We start from the raw sequence: 15,252 nt of genomic DNA on the forward strand, positions 1-15,252 counted from the left end.
GTTATTTTCATACTTTTGAAGAATGGCTGGTGATCATGGATCTCCTTACTTGTGGTAAGACTGGACAAAAACCTTCTTAGACTTTCATTTATTCATTTATTCAGTTTTGCTAAAGGCTTGGGAATATATTGGTGAGCAAAATAAATTTGGTCCCTGCTTTCATAGAGCATTTAGTTCCAGTTTGAGGAAAGCTGGAGGTTTAGTAAGAAATTATATTCCCATTCCCCAATAAGTTCTACCCCCAGACTCCTTTTCCTTGGGCCTTATTTCTTTAAATCCTCTTCCTAGTCTTGGATGGATGGCTCTCTCTGAGTAATGTGGGCAGCTCCAGCCATTTCTCAGGGGGAAAAAAAAGTGGTCAAGAGTGGTAAGAATAGGAGAACCTTCTTTCTCCCCAACCAGTCTATCCCTAACATTTTATTCCAAAGAGTTCTGTGTTCAACAGCCAGCAGTTGACATCGTTTGCCAAATGCAGACCTTCTCATCTAAAGATACCACACATGTTACCAAGAGTTGAACTTTTCTTATCTCTAGGCAGGATTGATCCTCCCTGCACATGTGGCTTCCAGTGCCAGTGCCCACATCTCTGCTACCTCCTATGATACTGTACCACAGAGGCTTCTCCAGAAGTTCCTTAGACCCTATCTGCTGTAATTTCTGGAAAAGTGGCCCAGTGAGCTCCTTTTTCTCCTGCCACCAGCATCGCTAGCATATACAAGCTCTAGGAAAGTTATCTTGGTGAATGAAACACTCTGGGATCTCTGCATTCTATGTGGAATTTTTTGCTGAGGAAAGCAGCTTACTCAAGAACTGCTGGAGTTGAGGAAGCCTTAAACGTTTTTGTTTTTAAACAATGTTATTCAAATATGTTATAACTCACCCATTTAACTTGTACAACTCATTGTTATTTAATATATTCACAAGGTTATACAACCATCACCACAATCTACTTTTAGAATATTTTTCCCCTGAAAAAGGTACTCCATACCCATTAGTAGTCAATCCCCATTCCCCCTCTAACCCTCCCCTTAGCCCCAAGCAACCAGTAATTTATTTTCTATCTCTATAAATTTGCCTATTCTGAACCTTTCCTATAAATGGAATGATACAATATGTGACCTTTTGTGTCTGGCTTCTTCATGTAACGTTATATTTTCAAGGTTCATTCATATTATAGCATTTATCAGTACTTGATTCCTTTTTATGGGTGAATAATATTCTACCATAGCTATACCACATTTTTATTTATCCATTTTTTGTTTTTATTTATTAATCCATTTTTCTGGTAATGGACATTTGGGTTGTTTCTACTTTTTGGCTATTATGAATAATGCTGCTGTGAACATTCACGTACAAGCTTTTGTGTAAACGTAATGTTTTCATTCTTTTGGGCAAGTATGTAGGAGTAGAATTTCTAGGTCATAGGGTAACTCTATGTATTAACATTTGAGGAACTACCAAACCACTTTCCAAAGTAGCTGTACCATTTTGCAGTCCTACCAGCAATGTATGAGAGTTCTGATTTCTTCTTGCCCTTGCCAACACTTGTTAATTGTCTTTTTGGTTATTGCTATCCTGGTGGATGTGAAGTGATATCTGATTGGGGTTTCTCATCAGACATATGACTTGCAAATATTTTTCTCCCATTCTGTGGGTTGTCTTTTCACTTTCTGGATCGTATCATTTACAGCACAAAAGTTTTTAGACTTAACTTACTTTTTCTTTTGTCAGCTTGTGCTTTTGGTATCCTAAGAAATCATTGCCTAACCCAAGTTCATGAAAATTTACTCTACGTGTTCTTCTAAAAATCTAATAGTTTTTAGATCTTACATTAAATTTGTGTTCCATTTTGAGTTAAATCTTTTTCTTTTTTTTTTTTTGGTCACACCGTGTGGCATGTGGGGTCTTAGTTCCCTGACCAGGGATCGAACCCATGCTCTCTGCATTTGAAGATTGGAGTCTTAACCACTGGACTACCAGGGAAGTCCCATTTTCAGTCATTTTTTTGTGTACTCTATGTGGTATTGGTTCAGCTTCATTCTTTTGCATGTAGATATTCAGTTGTCCCAGCATTATTTATGTATTTATTTAGTTGCAGCAGGCAGGCTCCTTAGCTGCGGCAGTGGTCTCCTTAGTTGTGGCTCACCACGCCGGCTCCTTAGTTGCAGCACATGGGCTCTTGGGCTCTTTCTTTTTTAGCTGCAGCTTGCCAGCTCCTTAGCTGTGGCATGCGAACTCTTAGTTGAGGCATGCATGTGGGATCTAGTTCCCTGACCAAGGACTGAACCCGGGCCCCCTGCATTGGCAACACAGAGTCTTACCCACTGGACCACCACGGAATTCCCGATCATTCATCTTCTGATAGAAAAAAATTGCCATTTCTTCTCTGGAACCCTCAAATTTTAAACTTCAGCACTGGACAGTTGCTACCTGTCAGATTTTGATCAGTGAAAATGAGGGAGCTACTGTTAGAATCTCTTAGTAGACCCCTCCCCCTTCTCCCAGATGTTCAGAAGAGATGATGGTAAATCTTTTTTGAGGTGATGTCAGTGGGAAGGAAAGGTTAAAGAAAAGAGAGAGATTCCTCCTTCATCCATAAATCTGGTATTTCATCTTTTTTGAGAGCCGGTCAGGCATAAGTTTAATTCTGGGACCATGGCAAGGTGGGGCAGTGTGAAATCACAACCCAGGTGAGGTGAGCCCTGGTAGCCTGCAGATTTCCTGGGGAAGGAGAGGCTAAGTATTTCAGTCACTGGAAAGGTATGTGCCACTTAGTGTGGGCTGACTTAGCCTGGTTTTGGTGTTTTGTCATCTTTGCTGTCTCAGCGCATGTTTCCATTTCAACAGTATGAAGTCCAGAGAATTTTAATAGGAAGCTTACAAACCCTCTCTGAAATACCTTGCTAAAGAGCATGGAGGGGGAAGAGCCAGTGTCAGACTATTTTTTTTTTACCTCTTAGGCCTAGTGCTGTGTACCTGGTATCTCCAGAAGATCAGATTAATACTCAGATTTTGAACTTCCTAGGTGGCGCAGTGGTAAAGAATCAGCCTGCCAAGGCAGGAGACGTGGGTTCGAGCCCTGCTCTGGGAAGATTCCACATGCCACGGAGCAACTAAGCCTGTGTGCCATTTAAAAAAAAAAAAAAAAAAAAACTCAGATTTTACAGATAACAGTCCCAAATAAACAGCAAGAAAAGTAAAGCAGAGGCATATACTCTGTGTCCTTTGTGGGTACTAAGTTAGAAATTATTAACTGGATTTACACTGTTCCACCTCTCTCAGGTTTCTAAACAGTCCCTTAACTGCCTAGTGGGATACCTTCATCACTTGCTGAGATCTGAAGCTCTGGGATGAGAATGTCACAGGGCAGCCTGGAGGATAATTTTATCTTCATTCCAAATATAAATTCTCAGACTGGCAAATCTGTCATACCCTCAGGATAAGTTTGCCCAAACAATATCAGCATATATGCCCTGCAGTATTAAGCACTGGGCATCCATAGACTCAGCTGACACTCGGCAGGTATAATGGTGAGAAGGGAAGGAAATAAATACTTTTTAAAGATAGTATCTTCCAGTATTTTTCTTTCTTTCCCCCATTCTCTCTGTCCTCCCCTTCTTGCTCTGAGCTCCTACCCTGGTCTTTCTTTCTTCCCTCTTTTTCTTTCTCCTTTCTCTCTCTTTTCTTTCTTTTCTTGCTTCCTTGCTTGCTTTCTTGGCAGGAAAATTCCTTAGGTAGAAAGGGAACAGCATCCCCATCTGTTCCATTCCCAGGGATTATTTCATTGTCCAAACCTCACCAGCTTCTCTGGATTGCCAGCTGGGCCCCAGTGGCTGCTACCATCCCACCTAGACAAACAATAGAGTTTTTTTGGGTTCTCTGTTCTCCAGACCTAGGCAAACAAAAATAAACAAACAAAAACAATCCTAGTTCAGTTGAGTCAGGATTTTTTTTCAAATACTTTTCAAAAAAATTTTCTTACTAAGAAATTTAAAGAAGACCTTAAAAAAAAAAAACCTATAAAAGCATGAAATAGATGTATTTACAGAATGCAGATTCTGTTTTCCAAAATAACTGAGGCCTAATAGTAGATTGATTTGTCTGTTGTATTTCCTTTCCTCAATCCCAGCACTCTTGGATGCTGGACCCTATGACTCAGACTCTACACTGGTTAACTGTAAGTTAGTACTGCTACTAAGTTTGGTGGGATTCTCAGTTCCCTAAACCTACCCTGCCCCCCCCCCCCAATCTTCTCATTGAGTTTAGCCTCCTGGTTTTACTTTCTGCTCTTGGACTATTGTCATCCCTGCCAATACCCCCAAACTTTATCTTCTGAATGAGAAAAATATTTGACACACCACTTTGTCACAATGGATATTTTGGATTTAGTCCAAGCCCCACAACCTTAACTTGCAGATATCATCTCTACCCATCTTCGTAGCCTCTGGAAAAATAAGTTACCAAAACTTGCCTCTTGCTCCTGACCCATTTATGTCCTATTTGATTTATTGATTCATTGAATATTTATTGAGCACTAGCTGTGTGCCAGGCATTGTGCTAGATATTTGACATTGCTTTATTCTATAAATGTTGTGAGAATCCTCCTAAGGTTTAGTTCACTGTCTCAACAAATATTTATTGTATGCCTACAATGTACTATTCCTAGATACTGTGCTAAGTGCTGAAGTAGATATTATTATTCCCATTTTTTCCCTCTGGTGAGACATACAGCTTCCCAGAATTATTCAGGAAAACAAGTTGTCAAACTAGGATTCCAAACCATAGTTGTTGTTTTTTTTTAAGTTTCTGGCTTATACTTAAATTAGATTAAATGGTCTATAATCCTTTACTATAAGTAAGTTATATTGAAAGAACATATTGATTTTTATTATGCTATCCATACACACATTTTAGTAAACTTTTTATTTTGAAATAATTTTAGAATTACAGGAAAAGTGCAGAGATAATGCATAGAGTTTCTATATGCCCTCAACCTAATTTCCCCCATCTTACATTACAGTGGTACATTTACCAACACTAAGAAACAGGCATTGATACATTGCTGCCTTTTTTTTTTTTTTCAGGGAGATTTTCTTTTCGTTTTAAAAATTATTTATTTATTTATTTATTTATTTTATTGGCTGTGTTGGGTCTTTGTTGCTGCACACGAGCTTTCTCTAGTTGTGGTGAGCGGGGGCTACTCTTCGTTGTGGTGCTCGGGCTTCTCATTGTGGTGGCCTCTCTTGTTGCAGAGCATGGGCTCTAGGCACGTGGGCTTCAGTAGTTGCAGCACATGGGCTCAATAGTTGTGGCTCACGGGCTCTAGAGCGCAGGCTCAATAGTTGTGGTGCACGGGCTTAGGTGCTCCGCGGCATGTGGTATTTTCCTGGGGCAGGGATTGAACCTGTGTCCCCTGCATTGGCAGGTGGATTCTTACCCACTGTGCCACCTAGGAAGTCCCAATACATTGCTATTAACTAAACTCCATATTTTATTTGGGTTTTACAAGTTTAACCATTAATATCCTCTTTCTGTTCCAGGATCCAATTCAGAGTATCACGTTCCATTTAGTTGTCATGTCTCCCCAATGGTCTCTGGTCTGTGACAATTTCTCAAGTTTTGTTTTTCATGACCTAAACAGTCTCGAGGAGTACTGGCTAGGTATTCTGTAGAATGTACCCCAACGTGGGTTTGTCTGATGTTTTTCTCATGATTAGACTGAGATTATGGATTTTTCAAAGTATACAGCAGAGGTGAAATGCCCTTCTCATCAGATCATGCTAAAGGTTATATGACAGCCACATGACATCACTGGTGATATTCACCTTCATCACTTGGTTAAGGTAGTATTCAGCAGGATTCTTTACTGTCAAGTTACTATTTTTCCCTTTCTATTCTTTGGAAATAAGTCTAGCCCATTCTCAGTGGGAATGAGAATTAAACTCCACCTCCTAAGGAGGAGAATATCTACACATATTATTTGAAATTGTTCTGTTAGAAAGATTGTCTCTTCTCCCCATTTATTTAATCACTTTTACATCACTGTGGACTCGTGCTAACCTCTAGTCTAAAACCTGTGCCTTTTCTGCTATACCAGACAAGAAATGACAAAGACCTATACTAAGGCATTCATTTCAGGGAAATTTATTTCAGATTTCAGAGGTTTTTAAGAAGTAGATTTGATAAGACTGGTGACCTTGAATGTGACAGAGTGGTGGAGAGGGAGTGTTTGAAAACAACACTCAGATTTTGATTTCAAAGGCTAGAAGTAAAATTTTGGTTTGAAATATTAACTAACAAATATGACAATTGGTTGTAGGCTTTGATAAAGCTTAGCTTCTTTAGAGACTGTATTTAGCCTACGTGTTACTGAGTGCCCTGTTCTCCCAAGTCAGAGCAGAGCAAACTACTACTTCTTTCTGACTGAAACACCAGGGCCCCCTAGTGGACAGCCCCCTGGGTCCTGTTTCTTGTCTAAAGGATGCTTAGTTTTTTGTGTTTGTTTAGTTGTGAGATTTTCCCCTGGTTCATTTGCAGAGCAGAGATGCTTGATTCTGTTCTCTGTCTAATAAATTATTAAACCCTTCCCATTTTAGAGTAACCAGTTCATCCCATGTGACCTCATGTTCATAAGGGGACAGTTACCCTCTGACAGTCACTCCATGCTCTCATATTCTAAGCCAGAGAGAGGGTAGTTGATACTTGTTTTTAACTCATTTATCCTTTTATTCCATCTGGTGCTATAGTAATGTTAATTCTTTGTTTCAGAGCCATCATCAACCACTTTAACCCCAAAATTGAATCCTACGCTGCTGTGAATCACATATCCCAACTGTCGGAGGAGCAGGTAAGCCACTACTTTCCTGAGTGACCCTAGTTCATAACTAGAATCAAGCCCTCTCTGATGGCAGAGGGATTCTGCGGCTGAGCTTCTAGTGAGAGTGGCAAGAGCCAGGCTGCTAGGAAGAATTAGTAATGGATTTGTTGATAGTACTTTAAATAGAATGATGGCTTCTCCTTTTGTGCCATATGAAAGGTTCATTTAATTATGTAGAAGATATGTAGGTAAAATTTTTGTGAATTATTATTTTAGAGTGGGTGATAAGGCACTTCTTCTTTTAAATTTTAGGCAGAGAGTCATTTTGACTTTTGAAAATAAGAAATGAAAACTTAGAAATCATGGAAACTTCCAGTTAGAAAAACCCTGAGTTCAGCTTAATTTGATGTGTTTGGCTCCTTAAAACATGAGCCCTCCTAGGGGCAGATTTTCCTTAGTAATTTGAGTTCTTTTTGCCTTGAGCAATTATTTCTGAGCAGGTTTTTGTATAGTATGGACTGTGTTGGGGATGCAAATAGCATTGTGTGTTCATTTTCCTTGAGTCTGGCCTGATTTCCTCTTCTCCCAAAGTGCCTGCACTTAGCCCTGTGTTATATAAAAGTACAGATGGGGCTTTAGCGTGGCGTGGTATTGAACTTGATGTTTCAGAATGAGGCTCTTGAGTCCTTTTTTAAAAGCACAAAATGAGACATGTATTCACACAATCTCCCTTCCTTCCCACCCTACTCCCAAGTTGTAGGGCCTGGGTATTCATGATGTGAGAGTCCAGGTATAGGCTCCAAGCCAATTAAAGAAAACAGCTATGCTCTGCTCTCCTTTTTTTTTTTTGCCATTGCATCACTGTAACCTTTCTGAGCCTCTTGCTGGCAGGGCCAGCCAGCGAGCTGTGGTGCGATCGATCGTGTGTTCAGTGTTCTTGAAAACTATTCCACTTGCCAAATGAGGCACCAAGCAAGCCTTTTGCCTAACAGACAGCTTCTCAGTATTCCCACCAGTGGCTCTTTCCTCAGCCAGATGGATAGGACTCGATTAGTCTATCAGTTATTCCCTTTGACATATTTGTTCTCTTTTGTGAGGCCAGCTGTGAGAATCCATCCTCTTATTTAAACCGCTTTGATAAATCGCTTTCATTTTCTTTTTTCCTCTTCTGCCTATGGAGCAGTCCTAAGTCCTGTTCAGGACTTTGATGCCACTGCTCTCTGTGAGGTACTTTAAGATCGTATCTTTTTCCTGTTTAGACAAGTTCAGATCAGTTTTATTATAGCATTTTCATGCAAAAGAATTCAACATCTTGAGTTTTGTATGGTGAAAGAAAGGGTGACTTTTCTACCACAGTGAGTTCTGGTTAGTCTAAAAGCTTTTTAAAAAAGAAAAAAAAAAAAAGGAAGACACATTTTCCCAGTCAGCCACGTGCAGTATTCATCCCCCAGCAGCTTGGGAAGGTCAAGCTGAAATCTTTCTACAGCAGTAGCAGCCACAGACCAATAATAAAAATCCATTCTGGCGCATGAGGCAATCTGGAAAAGGATGATTAGCAAGCACGTGTCCTTACCCTCCTCCAACTTCTTTCATAGTTAAATGAAGTGATGAAAGTGACTCTCAGAAAGAGTCCACAAGCTGGAGATGAGGAGAGTTCTATAGAGTGGGAGAGTGCACAGCCCTGTTTTGAGAATGAGGAAGGGATAGCAGCTCTCAAAGATTTATTTTCTTAGTAAATGATTGCATGCCTGCGGTACACAAAGTGTGGTGCAGGGTAGTAGGGATCAGTGGTGAATAATCTAAGTGTAGTCCTTACTCTCATGGAGTTTTTGTATATTCATTACCTCTCTTAACCCTTTTCACTTGGTTAGCGGGGGAAGGGTGATACTATTCTGGGACCATTTTCAAAACTGCCCTCAAAATAGTTGTTGCTTCCCTTCTCTAACTGACTCTGAAGGGCCATAAATGACAGCGTTAGGGTGCACTTGGTTTTATTCTCAGCACTCTCTGAAGTATTTTGACTCCATGTTAATCTCCAGCATGTATTGGAGCACTTCTCTCCCTGCACTGATGAACATTAATGCTAATATCACTAGTGTTAAGTGTATTCACAGCTTCCCAAAGAACAGGCTTTGGGATGCAATAGGGCCTGCAAGGACTTCCCTGGCCGTCTAGAGGTTAAGACTCTGTGCTCTCAGTGTAGGGGGCGTGGATTCAATCCCTGGTGGGGGAACTAAGATCCCTTATGCCTTGCAAAAAAGAAAAAGAAAAATGGGGCCTGCAGTTGTTAGCAGCAAACTAAGTAGAAAGAAAAAATCAGGAACTTAATCTCCAAGTAGATTCTAAAGTACTCCTAAAATAAAACCTAAAGACCATAGATAGGCGTTAACTAGGATTTATAGCACTTAGTAAGATAGCAGACAAGAGAGGGCTCTTTGCTAGATCTGCCTGCCCAGGCTGCCATTTTCTTCTGGCAAGAGATTTAGTTCTGACAACCCCCAGACAAATTCTAGCATCTGTTTGAGGCATTTCAAGATGATGCTTGTAAATCCATTATTGCTTAATAAACAAAGCCCAGTCTCTCACACTGGGCTTTCTTTTCAGATATCCAGAACATGGATGACATTTTTTGTTACTTCTCATTGTCTTCATGAGGACAAAGCTTTTTAATCAGTTAATACCCTTAGCGTGAGTGAGTGGTCATGCATTTTCTTGTGTAATAAGCTGCATGCATTTTTATATTGTATACACAGGTGTCATATTTGTCTGGGGTTGATTGTGAAGCTTGCTCATTTTGACTCCTTTTCTGTGTGTGTGTGGTAAAATATGCTTAAAATTTACCAAACAATTTTTAAATGTACAGTCCAGTGGCATTAAGTACGTTCACATTGTTGTGCAACCATCACTACTGTCCATCTCCAGGACTTTTTCATCATTCCATGCTGAAACCCAATACCCATTAAACAATGACTCCTTATTTCCCTTCCCCCCAGTCCCTGGTAACCACTATGCTACTATTTGTATCTATGTTTCTGACTATTCTAGGGGTCTCACAGAAACTGGAATCATATAATATTTGTCCATTTATATATGGTTTATTTCTCTTAGCATAGTGTCTTCAAGTTTTGTCCATGTAGTAGCATGTATCAGAATTTCATTCCTTTCAAAGCTGAATAATATTCCATTGTATGTAGAGAGCTTATTTTGTTTATCCTTCCATCCATCAGTGGACGTTTGGGTTGTTTCCACCTTTGGGCTATTGTGAAGAATGCTGCTATAAATATTGGTGTTTTAGTCCCTGCTTTCAGTTCTTTTGTGTGTATACCCAGAGGTGGAACTGCTGGATCAAATGGTAATTAATTCCATGTTTAATTTTTTGAGAAGTCATGCTAGTGTTTTCCATAGTGGCTGCATGATGTTACATTCCAATTTTTCCACATCCTTGTCAGCTCTTGTTGTTTTCTGGTTTTTTGATAATAGCCATCCTAGTGGGGGTGAAGTAATATCTCTTTGTGATTTTTTTTTAATAAATTTATTTATTTATTTTATTGGCTGTGTTGGGTCTTTTTTTTTTTTGCTGTGCGTGGGCTTCCTTTCTAGTTGCGGTGAGTGGGGGCTGCTCTTTATTGTGGTGCACGGGGTCCTCATTGCCGTGGCTTCTCTTGTTGTGGAGCACGGGCTCTAGGCACGTGGGCTTCAGTAGTTGCAGCACATGGGCTCAATAGTTGTGGCTCACGGGCTCTAAAGCGCAGGCTCAATAGTTGTGGCGCACGGGCTTAGTTGCTCTGTGGCATGTGGGATCTTCCTGGAGCAGGGGTTGAACCCGTGTCCCCTGCATTGACAGGCAGATTCTCAACCACTGCGCCACCTAGGAAGCCCTCTCTTTGTGATTTTGATTTTGATTTCCCTAATCATTATTAATGTTGAGCATCTTTTTATTTGTTTATTGGCCATTTGTTTATCTTCAGAGAAATGTGTATTCAGGCCTCTTGCCTATTTTTTAATTGGGTTGTTTGGATTTTTGTTGTTGAGTTTTAGGAATTCTTTATATATTCTAGATTTTTATCCTTCATTAGACATGTGACTTGCAAAAAATGTTTTCTCCCATTCTGTGGGTTGCCTTTTTACCATGTTGACACTGTCCCTTGATGCACAAGTTTTTAATTTTGCTGAAGTCCTGTTCTCTGGTTGCGTGTCCTCTTGGTGTCATGTATAAGAAAGCATTGCTGAAATCATTGTCATGAAACTTTTCCCCTATGTTTTCTTCTGAAAGTTGTATGGTTTTAGCTCTTACATTTAGATCTTTGATCTATTTTGGGGTAATTTTTGTATATGATGTTTGGTAAGAGCACTTTGACCTTTTTTTGTATTTCACATATCTTTATGAATAAAGTTTATGCAGAAGGTACAACTTGCTTTTCCAAGAACTGTGAAACTACTCCCAGTTTATTCCCTACTGGGTTTGCTTATGTTTAGTACATCTTATAAAAATTGTCCTTCAGGCCCCTTGCCCGCCCTCAGCTGAGAGTTAGCTCCTTTTTCTTCTCACTAGGGCTTGTTGGTAAGTACCCGTCCCTAGCTGGTAGAATCAGTTGTTATGCTCCTGTCCTTACCAGTGACATGCGCCCTGACTTTCATGCTCCCATGAGGATAGCTGAGTCACACAACCTGTAGGATTTTCACAGATAAATCCCAATGACCCTTTTGTTTCTACTAAATAAATATGGAAGAAAGGTATTTAAGAGAAACTCTAGACCCCAGCTAAGTCTTGGATGTTCTGAGGATATCCTGTCTTGATAATACAGCAGTCCCTTCAGATAAGTATGTTGTAATAGAAGAGCTCTTCATGGGGTTCTCCTCCCTATCCTGTCCTACCCTAAACTCTTATATACCCCCTCTCTTTTATTACTGCTTTTCAAATTAGGGAAGAGACTATTACTGGCTACATCCTACTAGAATTGGGTCTATACTCAAGAGATCTATTGTGAAACTTTTTGGAATAATACTAGCTCACAGGTTTTTAACCCAGAGTCCAAGAATAGGCTTTAGAAAATTACTTCACACCCTGAAATTGTGTAAAATTATGCATATGTCCTTTTTTTTTCTTGCAGAGGGTCCATTTTTCTTAAAATTCTCAATCAGTCTTTGACCCCTTCAACACAGAATTTTTTTAAAGGATCACTGGCTTAGGTACCTTGAATAGTACCTCATACTTTCCTTTCCCCCAAAGCCATCAGATCTTTGAAAACGTCCATTGAAGATCTTAAGCTCCTTTTAGACTATTAACTATTTGTTTTGGATTGCATATGACATTGATTTATATCAGCTCTAATTTCCTTATAGGCAAAAGAGGGCTTCATAGCAGAACTTTACAAAAGATTCTCTAGAGCCCCAAATATCTAGAGTACGTAATGGCAATTTAGGATTCAAGTCAAAACCTTCTCTGAACGCCCAATTCCTTGAGCTATAAGTCACACTCATGACTAGTTTTGTGCCTTTGAAATATCCTGTTGGAAAGCAAGTAAATGATTGGCCCATTCTTACTTTCTTCAGCCTTCATTCAGCTATCAGTATTTTAACGTTAGTGCTTTGTGCTTCAGATTGTGCTAGGCATACAGAAGTATGATAAAGGGCCTTTGTTCTCAAAGGATGAAGTAAGTGCAAAAGATGGCTTAAGGCAACATATTATCAATAGCTGACCAGCACTAGCAATAGGATCTGTGGATTCCTGTTAACGAAAGATCTCTGCTGGTTGTGGTGGTCAGGAAAGGCCATGTGGAGGAGAGAAGAATTGACTTGGTCCTTGAAAGAGGAAGGACAGGAATTGGATAAATGGAGAGGCATAGATTGTAAAATGTACTCAAAGCCAGGACCTGAAAAGGACATAAAAAGTGAAGAAGAGTCCCAGAGTTTCTATGCCTTGTCCTTGGGTCCCAGGGTACCCAGGGGCCGGATGACTTAGAGATAGGATTCCGTTATTTATTTATTTATTTATTTATTTATTTATTTATTTATTTATTTATTTATTTATTGGCTGCGCTGGGTGTTCATTTCTGGGCATGGGCTTTTCTCTAGTTTTGAGAGCAGGGGCTACTCTTCATTGTGTTGCATGGGCTTCTCATTGCGGCAGAGCACGGGCTCTAGGCGCATGGGCTTCAATAGCTGTGACACAAGGCTCAGTAGCTGTGGCTTGTGGCCTCTAGAGCACAGGCTTAGTAGTTGTGGTGCACGGGGCTTGGTTGCTCCACGGCATGTGGGATCTTCCTGGGCCAGGGATCGAACCCGTGTCCCCTGCATTGGCACGCGAATTCTTAACCATTGTGCCACGAGGAAAGTCCCCTGATTAAGTCATTTAAATTGTTAGCACATCTTCCATAATCCCTAATACACTGACTCTTCCTGTCCTAATTGTACTGCCTTTGATTCAATTCACAAGCGTTCATCAAAGGCCTAGTATGAGCCAGCCTCAATGCTAGTAGGCATAAGATTAGAGCAAACCTATCTCTTTTTTTTTTTTTTTCCTGGTAAAAAACACATAACAGAATTTATCATCCTAATCATTCTTGAAGTGTACACTACAGTATTAATATATACATTGTTGGGCAATTGATCGCTAGAACTTTTTCATCTTATAAAACTGAAACTCTGTGTATTGAGCAATTCCCCTTTCCCTGCCCTCCACCTTCCCCCTGGCAACCAGCATTCTATTTTCTGTTTCTAAGAGTGAGCAAACCTATCTTGAAGCTGGTGTTCCTTTCAACCAGGTGGCCCAGGGGCTTGCTAAAAATTTTTCACACAAACTGGGAATTTTCTGGGAAGATCACAAAGGTGGTCTGCTGGCACCCCCACATGTCACAGGACTATAGGACAGTGTAACCAGATGCCCAAGTTTAGGAATTTTATGGAGTCTCAACTCCTATTATTTTTTTAAGTCTCCACTCTCACTAGAGCTTTGGATTTTGGATTCAGATGAGACCCTGTATAATGTTGTGTTATAAGTGGTATCTTCAAAAGTATTATGATGAAACAGAGTATCATTCATTTGTGGGAGTAGGTTAAAGTAAATTAGGGAAACAAAAAAACATTCCACATCTGATTGAGTGAAAGTTACATTGGAAGCTGAGTATTTACTTTTATCTATTAGTAATCTTTCTAACCCTTTTTGATTTTCTCCTGATCCTAAGAGCCACTGTAAATAACTGCTGGGTGTTTAGAGATCCTAATGAAAACTAGCTTTATTTTCCCAGAGAAGAGTGAGATACTAATAACAGGAGAGTCCTAGTCTGTGGGGCAAACATTGTTAGGGTGCCTGGGTGGCACCTGTTACTTGTGAACATCTAGGAGGAAGCCCAGAAAGATCTCGGGGAGATATCCTAAAAGTGGAGCCTGGTACTTCAACTTTAGAGTTTTTGGCCCTTGGGGTTCTAGTAAATGTTTAACAACTAGTAGAAGGGTGAGTGGTTGGATGGCGCTGATTTGTAGTGCTAAGGGTGAATGTGCCCACCATGGCTACCAATGTGAAGCCAAGTGGCTCTCACAGTACTTGAGCAATCAGCTGTCACAGGCCAAGCATGTGTAAGCCAGCTCCAGCACACCACTGGTTGTTGAGGAAGACTGGGAGAAGGGAACTGTAAAGCTGTGAGTCAGGGCTTTCTGTGTAAGTAGTGAGTGTGGGTCACTTTCCCCATGGGAGCCACCTATATTGCCTCCCAGGGCAATCGAGGCCTCTGAGCAGCCTACTCTGAGAGCCCCTGTCATGTTTCCTCATCTTAAAACAGACCCTTGGCCACCATGCAAGGCAGCCTTGGCAGAGACATATGTTGGAGAGCTGAGATGTAAGACTCTCACGATAGCCATAACTTGGTTTCCTGTACTTGGCGTTGTGTTTTTGTACAATAGCCTGTAGTTTTTTGCACTGCCTCTGTATAACCCTGAGTGATGGTTGCTGTGGGAACTGTTAGTGAGTACAAGCATGTGATACAAGCGTTGGCTGTCTGACCCTGCTTCTCTTGGTGCCTTTGTTTAGATTCTGGCATTTCAGTTGACCTATTTGGCAGGGAAAAAGTTTGATATGAGTTATTTGTTCACTGGATTCACTAAAGCAGGAAAGACACAAGGTCAGAGGCAGAGGGTTTTTTCCACAAGCTGCTTAACCTTGGAAATCAACTTTATGTTATATAGGGCATCTTGAGAAGGTCCACTTAAGAAGGTCAGCTGATTATATGCTGCTAGGATGTCCACTCTCTTACTTGGGACCAAGAAGTAAGCTGCAGTACCAGAGACAGGGGAGAAAGGATCTTGGATTTTATTGAGTAGCTCCTCTGAATAGGGAAGAAAGTATCTTGGATTTTAAAAGGACACAGGTAAGAGGAAAGGAACAGCTAGGAGTTTTTGAGCTAGGCACTTTTGCTTAGGTTATTTAATTAATTCTTTAA

The 15,252-nt window shown here is 40.4% G+C and overlaps 1 protein-coding gene across 3 annotated transcripts in view; it reads left to right on the top strand.

Moving 5' to 3' along the window:
* Window positions 1–15,252, top strand: part of ARMH3 (armadillo like helical domain containing 3) — a 182,870-nt gene that overhangs the window by 134,458 nt on the left and 33,160 nt on the right. For all 3 annotated transcript variants that reach the window (XM_057735293.1, XM_057735295.1, XM_057735294.1), the window contains one exon: window positions 6,769–6,847. In XM_057735293.1, coding sequence (XP_057591276.1) covers window positions 6,769–6,847 — 79 coding nt within the window. The remainder of the gene's footprint in view (window positions 1–6,768; window positions 6,848–15,252) is intronic.

Source organism: Hippopotamus amphibius, chromosome 5 (genome assembly GCF_030028045.1).
Source record: "Hippopotamus amphibius kiboko isolate mHipAmp2 chromosome 5, mHipAmp2.hap2, whole genome shotgun sequence".
Classification (NCBI taxonomy): Eukaryota; Metazoa; Chordata; class Mammalia; order Artiodactyla; family Hippopotamidae; genus Hippopotamus; species Hippopotamus amphibius.